Source organism: Pholcus phalangioides, unplaced genomic scaffold (assembly GCF_987345545.1).
Source record: "Pholcus phalangioides strain wild (caught in Gottingen) unplaced genomic scaffold, Ppha-v1.0 ptg000011l_1, whole genome shotgun sequence".
In the NCBI taxonomy this organism is placed as follows: Eukaryota; Metazoa; Arthropoda; class Arachnida; order Araneae; family Pholcidae; genus Pholcus; species Pholcus phalangioides.
In genome coordinates, this window is record NW_028301604.1 from 44,152,133 (window position 1) to 44,165,515 (window position 13,383).

Genomic DNA, 13,383 nt, shown 5'->3' on the forward strand with positions numbered 1-13,383 from the left:
TTTTTTATTGTTATTGACATTCTTGTAAATGTATTCAGTGAGTTTTAGAACTGCCAAATTTCTGTGTTTTTATTTTCAAGAAATCCAAATTGGTTTTTTGTTAAGTAAGAGTTACAGTTGAGGAAATCCATAATTTTCATTTTCATAACCCGTTCTATGACTTCAGACATAATTGGAAGTATCGATATTGAACGATAATTATTATAATTATTAATATTTCCAGTTTTGTGAATAGGTCTAACAATGGCATATTTAAGTTTTTCAATAAAAGTACCTTCAGTAATTGAAGTATTGGTTATATGTGTTATGAACCGCAGATGATGTTTACAAACTATTTTTAACATTCTAGCATTAATGCCATCGTATCCAATCACTTTGTTATTATTTAATTTCATAATTATATATTTAACATATTTTTCTTCTACTGGAGTAAAAACCATAGAATTAATTTGGTTACGAGACATTTATATTGGACAATGATCGTTATCAGTATTTGTCTCATCTGATTCATTTCTGACTACATTAATAAAATAGTCATTCATTTTTTCTGCCACAATACCGAGATCATCAGTGAGTATCTTTATTATTTTCTCATTTTTATTTATTAGGTTGTTAATGATTTTCCATTGCTTTTTTGTATCGTTTCCACAAGCATTAAATTTATTGTAAAAATGTTCCTCTTTGGTACACCTAATCTTTTTTTTCAGCATTTTTTCATAATTCTTGTATTCTAACCTGGCTTCTTGATTATGTGCATTTCGCTTGAATTTTTTATATAATTTCTCTTTAATATCAATCATTTTTTTTAGTTCAACCGTTATCCATTCATTTTTCTTTCCATTTTTATTATTTTTAATACTTTTCATCCAGAAACAACGGTGTTTGTAGATGATATCAATAAATATTTCGTATAATATATTCACATTTTTCTCCGAGAAAACATTTTCATTCACTTTATAATTTTTTATGCAGGTCTCAAAGTTTAAATAATCAACTCTATCAATGTTGTTCTGCTCAAGAGTGTCAGATTTTGTAATTTTTGTTTTTTCGATATGATAACCATTTAAAAGTAATGGCCAGTGATCAGTTATATGGATTTTGGCTATTGCAGTTTCATACTGCCAGTTTAATTTTGCATTTCTTATATACACATGATCGATGCACGATGTTGATCTGGTAGGCGTATCAGTATGAGATAAAAATATATTTTTTGTCATCTCATGCCTGTTAATTCCTCCGTTTCATAGTTTATTTTTAAGATATCGATATCGGAATCTCCCATACAAATTACATTTTGATATTTTATTTTGCTAATAATTGATTCAAATTCGATTACGAATTGCATTGGTTGGAAATCATGTGCTCTATAAATCAGTATTATACACAACTCGAGATTAGAATCATAGGAACAAGTTATTTCTGCTGTAGTCATATGCAAATCGAATTTTTGTACAGCATGAGCATTTTTTATGTATGCTATTATTCCTCCGGATTTATTCCTAGTTCTTGTCTCACAAATAATATAATACCCGGGTATTTGATATAAATCTATTTCATCATTTTTTATCCAAATTTCCCTTAATAAGATATAGTCGAAGGAGTAATTTATTCTTTTTAAATTTATCATCAATTGATTGAAATTTTCACGCATACTTCTGATATTTACATGTATAATATTAATTTTACTTTCATTTGAAAATTAATTTATAATATCAATTGAGTCAAGATAAGGTGACGTCGGACCTACCTCGTATTCATTCACTTGATGATTCACTGCTTTTTTAATGTTTATTTTTTCCAGATCTCTGATATTTCTAATGTGATGTACTCTATCACCGCCACCTTTTTTCGCAATAGTATTTTTCCATTCCTAATCCAAGCGTAGCTGTATGAATTGGCTTTTTTAAATTGTCTCACTTCATAAAATAGATTCTTTAAGTTTTTTGTAATTCTATTACTTATTTTGATGCCCTAAACCTTGAATCGTGCAAACACAAGCAAGCAATCAGCTTGGTTTAACAAAAACTCTGATTATGTCTCTCTTACCTCTACACCACTAGGTAATTCAACCAAGGTTGAAAAATCCAAGAAAAAAAAGTAAAAAAAAAGTAAGATCCCCAGGTAAGAATGGTAGAAATAATGTGACACTTTCTGATGTTGTTGGTAATGATAACACTGATTTATCTTCTGATGATAACTCATCTATCTTCTGATGATAACTCATCTATCTTCTGATGATAACTCATCTATCTTCTGATGATAACTCATCTATCTTCTGATGATAACTCATCTATCTTCTGATGATAACTCATCTATCTTCTGATGATAACTCATCTATCTTCTGATGATAACTCATCTGATAATGATGAAATTAATCTGATTTTTATAAATTTAAAAGCTTGTCATTTAGAACTCGCAACGATCCTGATGCAAAATTAAAATCTATTACGAATCTATTACGATCTAAAACGAATTAGTCGTTCAAATTCATGAAAATTAGTAAAATTGCGAATATTCTGATTTTTATAAATTTGAAAGCTTGTAATTTATTAATCAAAACGATCCTGATGTTAATTAAAATCTTGATTATCTAACTAATTAGACTTTCAAATTCGTGAAAATTGGTAAAATTGCGAATTTTTTTCATTTTTATAAATTTGAAAGCTTGTCATTTAGTAATCACGACGAACCTGATGCTAATTAAAATCATAATTAATTAACTAATTGGTCGTTCAAATTCAGGAAAATTAGTAAAATTGCGAATATTCTGATTTTTATAAATTTGAAAGCTTGTCATTCAGTAATCACAGCGATCCGGATGCTAATTAAAATCTTAATTAATTATTTAGTCGTTAAAATTCGTAAAAATAAGTAAAATTGCGAATTTTTTCATTTTTATAAATTTGAAAGCTTGTCATTTATTAATCACAACGATCCTGATGCTAATTAAAAGGTGGTTGATGACGTAACTATTTTCTAAACCCCCCTCCCCCTTATCAAACGTCAGCAAATTGGAAACCAACTCTCCCCCCCCCCCCATCGATGCTGACGTAATACTTGAATGGCCCCTTACCATATTAGCATTTTTGTGCTTTCTATATATATTATTTGCATTTCTGTTTTCCCCATTTTTTTTTCTTCCTCGGACTGTGACCTTTATTGCGCTTGCCACATATGTTTATTTATGCATTGTTCTGTGTTTTCCAGTTATATAACTGATATACAGGGTGATTATAAAAAAAACTATCCCGACATATGGGCCCCTAACTATCATACCAATCACAGAAACTGATTGAAATTTTGGCATAAGGTATTTTGAGGTATGCGTTCAAGAATGATGTGGAAAACAACAGTGTCACTCTAACAGTTACGGTTACAGTGAGAAAATTTCGAAAATATCAAATGGCAACACCAAGTTTTTTGTATTGGAATGTGATCTCCATTGTGAAAAACCCTAAATAGCGTTACGGAACGGCAACTGTAGCATGAAAATCACCGCACCTAAAAGTGAGGACAACCAATAAGGACAGAGAAGCAGCATAAAATAAAGCATTTTATTGGGTTTCACAAATTTTCCACATGACCTTGTGGAGGACTAATCAGGCTGGGATCTCAGCCGAAGAAACGGTGTGACGAATGAAACGAACATTAATGCTCTGGTGCATGGCAAAGTCCTTTTTACTTTTTCCTTGCCTAGCTCCGGGGATTTTCGTGCCATTCCAACGCTATTTAGTGTTTTTCTTTATGGAGATCGCATTCCAATACAAAAAACTTGGTGTTGCCAATTGATATTTTCGAAATTTTCTCACTGTAACCGTAACTGTTAGAGTGACACTGTTGTTTTCCATATCATGCTTGATCGCATACCTCAAAATACCTTATGTCAAAATTTCATTCAGTTTCTGTGAATGGTATGATAGTTAGAGGCCCATATGTCGGGATAGTTTTTTTATAATCACCCCGTATGTATATATATATTTATATAACTGATGTTTTCACCCACCTTTTTTCATACTTGTATTTCATGCGTACTTGGACTGTGACATGCATTGTGCTTCCACAAATGTTTAATTTTTACATTATTTTGTACTTACTGTATTTTTTCATTTCTTTTTACACCCATATACTTTGAAAAGTGTTCTCATGTTTGATCAGGTGGGGTGGATAGATATATTGGGCTGGGGAGGGTTTTGCTACTTTTCCAACAGATATCCTTTACGGCAGAGGTTCCGTAAGGAATATTAACGTGGGTGTATCTGCCTGGTAGTTCAAGTTCAAGCCGTGTCTATGAGCCTACCCAACACCTTCCATAGCAGAAAGCCTCTGCTCATTTTTATAAATTTTAAAGCTTGTCATTTTGTGATCACATCAATCCTGATGCCAATTAAAATCTTAATAAATTAACTAATTCGTCGTTCAAATTCCTGAAAATTAGTAAAATTGCGAATTTTTTCATTTTTATCAATTTGAAAGCTTGTAATTTAGTAATCACACAACGATCCTGATGCTAATTAAAATCTTAATTAACTAATTAGTCGTTCAAATTCTTGAAAATGAGATGGGAGCACCAGGGACAATCTGTCAATAGAGTACAGTTCTGTAGAGCAGCGTTTCTCGACCGCGGGGCCACTGCCCTCATTCAAACCTGGCCGCGAGTGATCAGCGTTTCATTTTTCCTTATTCATTTTCCGTTGGTCATGTACTTGACTGTTCTTTCGACCCACGATAATGAATGAAACCGAGTGCTGGCTCGAAAATGTTGAGAACCACTGCTGTAGAGGGTGTTCTTTAGATTACGATGGTATATCCCCACCCTGCAACCAATAATCGTCTGAAACAATCCAGCGTATTGGTCGTTTTTCTAAGTAAGTAATGTGAGTGTGCTAAAAAAATTAGCTTGTTGGCGAACCATATTCCTAAAATTTTGAGACCTTTTCTGGCAAACGTAATTCGTTCCCCGTTAGTTTTCATAGTGGGACTCTTTTTCATCTTGTTTTGCCAGAGAAATGATGATTTGGATGGTTCCACTTGCAGATCATTATGTTGTAACCATTCGGAGACCTGCGTCAACGTATCGTTTTTTGTTTCAGTGGTTTCCTAGCAGACACCAAGAGAAGTAAGTCAACGGCAAAGCCTTATGCTATGACCCCCGGTGATGGTGCGTCCCGAGAAAAAAAAAATGTCCTCCAAAATTTCTCTTGGCTGAAGTGGAATAGACATAATTCGAATTTTATTAGCTATTACCTCATGACGCACACAATTGAAAGCTCGCTTAATGTCGAGGGAGATAACGGCTGTGAGTAAATGTTCCTTCCTCCTATTGTCAATCTGTTTCATTAGATGATGAAGGGCATCATCTGTTGAGCGACCCATACGAAAACCAAATTGAAAAAATGAAGGAGGCCGTTCCGCTCAACATAGTAGGAGAATCTTTGTATAAGTAGTTTTTCGAGCACCTTCCTCAAATTGAAAGTCAGGTCTGGACACACATATCCGCACCGTGCCAGGACCGTAGCTTGGGCGTCAGTTGGCCGTGGCTCGGCTCGCAGCACACCTTTCCGTGTGTTGCCCGTGTCGCTGCCGTATGCTGACTACTAATAGCTTAACGGAGCTGTGTCGATTACTTCAAGGGTTTAACGCAGCCGGTTCGGTGTAATCAAAATGTTCAGTAAATTTATCAACAAGAGTGATTTGAATATAATAGCCCTAGCGTAAATTAACAATAATTAATTGTTCTAAACATTTCTCTCTGTAAATAATCTATACATGTATATAATTTTTTTTATCTGTCTGTATATGTGTGCGTGTATGTTTTCTATAGAAATTCTTAATTTTGTTTTTTTTTGGATTGATCTCCGATAGATTTTTTGTATGTGACAAACCCGCAAAAAAGGATAAGATCTTTAAATGCAGCTGGAAATAAAAAGACGGCCATTTGCGTAGTTTGACTATATACATTCTTGTTTATAGTTTGGAGAGAGGTTATATTATTTACGGATTGATAAAAGAGGGGGAGAGAAGAAAAAAGTCATATGTATAGAAATTAAAACAATCTATGGGGGTTTAAAAAACAAACAAAATTACAATCATTGATTTCAATAAAGACTAAAAATTAAAGTTGGCTTCATTGAGAATACGTGAAAAAACCGGAAAAATTTTTACAAAAAAGTCGGCTTGGCCAAAATTACGTGAAAATACGGAAATGTCCCGGGAAATACGGGACGTATGGACGCCCTACTCATACCGCCCAGTTCCGCTGCAAAAATGTCCCAAACAGAATTCAAATCCATCCATTTAACACTGGCACATTCTGGGGGAGAGAGAAAGAGTGTAGGGGCCTTAACAAGGACGGATTAAGATGTTCGTAAATTTTACTCGATATTGAATCTATAAACAAATAAATGAAATTTTATATTTCCGAAGTGATTAATCTAAGCTCTAAGGCAGAATTATAGTGTGAATATTTCTAAGCATGGGCATTGATTTAACGCTTTTCTTTTCCTACTTGCAAAGTCTTTGATAATATCCGAAGATCGTGTCTATCGCCGATATTACTACGAAGGTTTTTGACAGCTGGAAGATAAATCCAGGAAAGAAAATTCAAGTTCCCTCATGGGGACCCACATCCTCTCATTTCCCGGTTGAGCGTACTAGACCACAAAGCCGACGAATCCTCTTTGCTTAGACCTTGTTTGTGCTGAATGGGGGCCGTACATGAACAGCCAGACCTAAGTCAGGCCAAAGCTCACTTTTTCTGACATTGCGACCAGATGGAAATTTATCCAAAAATGATGTCACTCTCTGCAACGAAAGTTTTGACAGCAGTCCATGTTAGGTTTGGCTGTACATGTACGGTCCCGTTCAGAGCACAAGAGCTGCAAGGAAAGAGGATTGGTTGGCTTTGTAGTCTAGAGTGCTCACCCGGCAAGTGAGAGGAAGTAGGTTCAATTCCCCGCAAGGCCGGTTGAATTTTCTTTCCTGGGTTTATCTTTTCGGTCAGCTGTTAAAAAACCTTCGTATGGATAGCGGAGAGTGACATAATCCTCGGATTAGTGACCATCTGGTGGCAGCGTCAGCAATTGCGAGCTTTGGCCTGGGTTAGGTCCGACTAAAGCGGCTCAAGATTTAATACAGCTTTGCGTCCGACCGTCCATGTATGGTGCGGTTCAGTGCAGACGAGCTCCAAGAAAAGATTGAGACAGTCGGTTACCTTTGTAGTCTAGTGGTCTAGGGCATGGGTTCGATTCCCCGCAAGTGCAGATGAAAATTTTCTCTTTCCTAAATATATCTTCGCATCAGCTAGCTGTTAAAAACACCTTCGTATGGATAGCGGAGAGTGACATCATCCTCGGAAAAACTAAACTGTCTCACGACGGTACCGGACGACGGATAAGCTCGAGCCGCCCCTGGGAGGGGGATAGTGCTAATAAGATAATGCCTCACGCGAGGCCTTTCAAAATATCTATAATAAAAAGCACTCTTTAAAAGAGCTTCAGACTTTCTGTAGATAACTGTCCGACAAAATTTAGCAATTTTTTTGTGAAAAAAAGAAGTAAAAAGCACTGGAGCTACAAGTAAACTGGAGTGAAGACTCCATATACAATAACACAGACGTGCGCGAGCCCACGCGGAGGAAAACAAAAGTGGGCGTGATGGAACGAGAGAGAGAGAGAGACGGGCAAAACATTGCTATTTCAGCATGTAAACAATGGGGGAAACTTCCATCTCGAGTGTTTTTTTCAGTTGTTTTCATATTATTTCATTAATATAATTGTCCATCTGCACATACACAAATGGTGATACTGTTCTGCCTATAATTGCTCCAACCGATGATGAAATTGAAGGAAAATGGAAATAAACTTCAGGTTCATAAGTGTACGTGGTTTTATGCTAAAAGATGCATTCATTTTTATACTACAATTGTAAAATTAAACGCATGTAGTTTTCATTTCACGTTCAATTTCTGTTCAATGAGCATAATTCAAAATAAAAAATTATATCACATGAATTTTAAACTTCAAAAACATTTTTTGAAATCGTGTAGAAATTGCTTATTACTGTTGGGGTTAGAATTTTTATTACAGAAATGCTGACGAAATAGGCTTCCTTAAAAATAGCATTTATGTCCGAAAAAAACTGATAATGCCTTAAAGAATTAAAATTATCCCGTGTAAATATCAAAGAAACAAAGGACCTAAATTTTTCTATTTCTGGTAAAAATGATTTTGGGGAAATAATGTGAGAATGAGGAGTAGTAAAATGCACTTATACTATTTACATCATCAGTTTTTGCTATATATGAAAAGCGAAATATGCAAAATCATAAATGTATCATAATCATCAAAGTGTTATAATTATGTTCATAATATCTAATATTATTAATGTACACTGGTGAAATAAATTAAGAGAATTTGCATATTTTATCGAATTTCATGAAAAGAACTGAACTGAATGTAAAACCACTGCTTCTACACAAAAATGCAAATCATGTACGTCAAATACGTAAGCGTACACGTGTGTGTGTAGGCGGAGCCAGTAGATATACAGGCTTTATAAGCGCGCGTAAGTTAAGACGCATTTCGTTCGCTAGCACACTTCGGCGAATTTCTTGGTGTTATTTTGCAGCAATCGGTTAATTTCAAATTGTAACAGTAAAAATGAGTAACCACCAACGTTTAGATGATGGAATGAGGTGGCTAGAAGCAGGCCAATCTCAAGTCCAGATTTGTAGAGAGTTCAATTTAACGCCCAGCGTCGTGTGTAACTTATGGAAACAGTTCCATGATACCGGACCCATCGACAGAAAGCCTGGGAAAAGTCGTCCAAGAGCCACGACGGCCAGAGAAGATCGCCATTTGCCGATTATAGCGAGGCGTAACAGGAGTGCTACAGCTTCTCAGCTCTCTCGTTACTTGTATGCAGCCACAGGAACCCGTGTATCAAGGGTGACTGTTTCCAAAAGACTTGATGAGAGAGGGTTGTTTGCAAGAAGACCTGCTGTTTGCGTCCCGCTCACTTCTACGGACAGGAGAATCCGTTTATCATGGTGCAGAGAGCATAGAGATTGGAGTATGGATCAATGGGCGACCGTTCTTTTCACTGATGAGTCCCGGTTCAGCCTAAGCACCGATTCTCGCCGTACGTTCATATGGAGAAAACCAGGGACCAGCTACCTACCCTCCAATGTCCGCGAAATCGACCATTATGGCGGAGGAGGTTTAATGGTCTGGGCAGGCATCGTGTTGGATGGCCGCACACCTCTCCATGTCTTTGAAAGAGGCACTGTGACTGGTGTGAGGTATAGGGATGAGGTCTTGGAGGTCGCCTTTTCAGGGGTGCAGTTGGCATTGAGTTCATTTTAATGGACGACAACGCGAGGCCACATAGAGCTCTTCTGCTCGACGATTTTCTAGAGAGTGAGGATATTCGCCGGATGGATTGGCTAGCCAGATCTCCAGACCTTAACCCTATAGCGCATGTCTGGGACGCTCTGGGGAGGGCAAATGCAACTCGCAACCCCCCTCCGGGAACCATCCAGGGAATGAAAACAGCGTTGCTGAACGAGTGGGACCAATTGCCGCAGGAAATGATAAACTGCCTTATTTCAAGTATGAAATCACGCTGTGAGACCTCTATATCTGTAAGAGGGGACCATACCCCTTATTAACCCATCTATTAACCCATTTTTTTGTTTATTCTGCAATTGCTGTTTCATTCCTTCCGACTCCAATGAGTTTTACGCACGATCATGCGTGTGTATTACAACTATTGAATGGTTATTTGTTTTGTATTGTATCAATGTATGTACATATCAAATTTCATTAAAATCGGTACAGTAGTTCTAGAGATAATCGACCAAGTCTGCAAATTCTCTTAATTTTTTACACCAGTAGTAACATATATGTAGTAACATATTTTTTGCTAAATTTGCCGATTGGTTTTGGTTGTTGCTGAGATGAAAAAATCACGAAATGAACTGTAATTACAGTTTACCGCCAATGATAATTAAAATATCCGGAACATGTGCACTCGATGGCGTGCAGGAAATTAGAAAAATTCATGAACTTGAATGACTAGTTAGTTAATTATTTGATTCCAATTAGCATCAGGATCGTTGTGATTAATAAATGACAAGTTTTCAAATTTATGAAAATTAGAAAATTCGCAATTTTACTAATGTTCATGAATTTGAACAACTAATTAGTTAATTAATTAAGATTTTAATTAGCATCAGGATCGTTGTGATGACTAAATGACAAGTTTTCAAGTTTATAAAAATCAAAAAGTTAGTAAATTTACTAATTTTCACGAAAAATGCTAAATGTCAGCTTTTACCGAAGTGCTTGTAAAAGCCCAAAATGTATACGTTTTTACAAGCGTTTTTCGGGATTTTACCAACTCGACTTGGTAGAACCTAGGTTTTACCACTCTTCGGGCTTTTACCGTAAGCCCGAAGAGTGGCAAACCCGCAATATGACAGCTATACATTCATTAGGAATCGTTTTCTCCGATTAAAATTCTGATGGCATTGTCGATGTGTTACCAGAAGATGTTCATTAGTGAGAACTTGAGATGGATTTGAGCATTTGTTCCATATGTGTTTTATCTAAATCAACGAGTCCGACGGATTTTGTCAGTTTAATTACGTCGTACCTCTAATTTGCAAGCCCATTCTCAGGACTAAAATCCCAAACTGCACACAAGATTTTGCGGGTCACAATTTCTATTAACTTTTCAAAATCGCGTTATAGCAAAACCGCGTAAAGCGAGGGATACCTGTATTTGATACTGTAATCTTCTTTCATCTTGCATGCGTCGCTATATATACATGTGCCGATTTTTTTAAATCTATCCATTCCATTCCTGTGTTGCCACATTTCTTTATACATATTATATATATCTGGATTCCTTTTTTATATATCCCTCTCGTTATTGTTTGTACCAAAAAACATGAAACACTTATAATTTTTCAAGGATTCATAAGCTAGCTTAACCACAAAATGCTTTGTGTATTTTAACTGATTGAATAAAATTACTTAAAATCAATCTCAACTATATATATATATATAATTTGAAGTAGACTTTTTCTGTTCTGATTCAAGGTGTCTATTTGTTTTAGTATGATTTGTAATTTTGCATCGTAAGTGAACCGGGATATTTTTGTGTAAACAGTTCCCATCCCCATCACGACCAACCTCCTTGATGTAAATTTTAAAGTTTATAGGGTTAAATGTAAAATAATCTCAATTTTGATACAACGTTAATATCAATTTTCTTCGAATAAATTTCAAACTATTCAATTATACTATGTGTGTGTGTGTGATCTGAATAAATATTAAAAACCTTCAAAAATTGTAAAATTCTTAATTACTCTTATTCCATCTTGTCCTTGTTGACCAGGTTCTCCTTGAGGGCCAGATGGGCCTGAATTTCCTTGATATCCTCTGTCACCTGGAATACCTCTTTCTCCTCGCGGTCCAGCAGATCCAATAAAACCAGATGATCCAGGAAGTCCGGACTCTCCATTTTTGCCAGGTAAACCAGGTTGTCCAGCATTTCCAGGTAAACCCTGCATTCAAATTATGATTTAATACGCATTAGCAAAAGTACCCAGCGTTGCCCGGGAAAAGCGGCAATTGCTGTAAATATGACTAAATGTTTTTTTTTTATTCAAATGCAAAATATTTATAATATCATTATAATAATGACCATTGTTCAGACCATTATAATAATTGTCACCCAGTTCAGTCAATTATCAGTAATTAAGCTCCTCATCGCCTGGCTATCATAGTTTATCATATTTATGTTTTGTACAGCACGACTCACAGCCCGATTCGAGTCTACACCAAAACATCGCCCGTGAAAACATCGCTTGTCAAATCATCACCGTGACAAAAACATCGCTTGTCAAAACATCGCTGTGACAAAAACATCGCCAAATACGTCAAAACATCGCAAAACATCGTGTGTCATAACATCGCCTGAACATGGCCCTGGAAAAAAGATCGCCTCATGAAAAATTTTTAAATTTAAAATTTAATGGATTAAAAATTGTAATGGAAAAATCACCTCTTTTTTTTTGTTCAACTGGTAACCAAAACTGCACTAAAAGTGCATTAAACTTTCAAGCGGCTTTGGTTGTGAAAAAGCCAAACTGTTATGTGTAGGTGTGTGTTCGACTGTTTCCACACTGTTTTCTCTCAATCTTTCGAATTCGGAATTTTTTGAGTAATGGACAATGAACAGAGATTCTTATCAATTCTGTATTATACAAAGTTTTTTTTAACAGCTGGCTGATGTGAAGATATATTTTGGAAAGAGAGAAAATTCAACTGCCCCTGCGCGGGGAATCAGACCCACTTCCTTTCACTAACCGGGTGAATGCCCTAGACTACAGAGGCAATGAATATCTCAATCTTTCTTTGGAGCTCGTGTGCACTGAACACGTCCTTTTACCCGGAGAGTGAAAGGACGTGGATTCGATTCCATGCAAGGGCAGTTGAATTTTCTCTCTTTCCACAATATATCTTCGCATAAGCCAGCTGTTAATAACCTTTGTATGGATAAACAGAGAGTGACATCATCCTCGGATTCTGTATTATCTGTACCCAGAGTCGTTACTAGGCGCTTTCTCAGCCGAGGAGACATTTCGCACCACCCCATCATGGAAATATGGTTTCCAAATTCCAAAAAAAGGGGTACGGATTTTCTTGTAAACCGTTAAATTAATAAACCATTCACTATAGTTTTCTTCATCAAACTGCAATATTCGTTGCTAATACAATAATTCAGCTGTCCATACTCTTTCATTACCAGGATTGCTCGTAGAAGAAATTATTCTTTTTGTAGACCAACGCGCGCGTGCCTTATCGTTTTTTTTAAAATCTGGGCGTACCCTGTGCGGAATGACAAAACAACATAGTACCAAAAGTCGCATAGGTCCCACCCAGGCACGGCCGGGGAGGGGGGCAAAGTGCCTGGAGTCCTCATGATGACATCTGGTATTCAGATCATTCAAATCCTCAATGATTTTGGAGCAAAAGTATGTAAGTTGATAGGGGCTGGTGCAATAGAGAGTAGCATAGCTAGTTTGGGGGGGGGACACCAGTGTTTCACTTTTCCCGGGGGTCCCTCATGCTGGTAAGACAACCATGCATGAAACCATAGCGGGAGCCAGCGGTTCCTGGGCTCCGTGTGCACTCTTCAGGGGCTCCGCATGCACTTTAAATTCAAGGGGTCAATTCAAGGTTATTCAAGGGGCTCCGTGACCACTCGAGGAAAATAAGGAAAGCAGTAAATTAAAAAATTAACTAGTTATTAAAAACAATAATTATCATATTTTACTTCGTGCAATCCGCGGATTATCTGTTAAAAAAAGTGGCT

General features: G+C 36.4%; 1 protein-coding gene across 3 annotated transcripts in view; it reads right to left on the reverse strand.

Annotated features, from left to right (window-relative positions):
• LOC149080456 (uncharacterized) overlaps nucleotides 1–13,383 on the reverse strand; it is a 1,573,269-nt gene that overhangs the window by 776,173 nt on the left and 783,713 nt on the right. For all 3 annotated transcript variants that reach the window (XM_089239569.1, XM_089239571.1, XM_089239572.1), the window contains one exon: nucleotides 11,372–11,569. In XM_089239569.1, coding sequence (XP_089095695.1) covers nucleotides 11,372–11,569 — 198 coding nt within the window. The remainder of the gene's footprint in view (nucleotides 1–11,371; nucleotides 11,570–13,383) is intronic.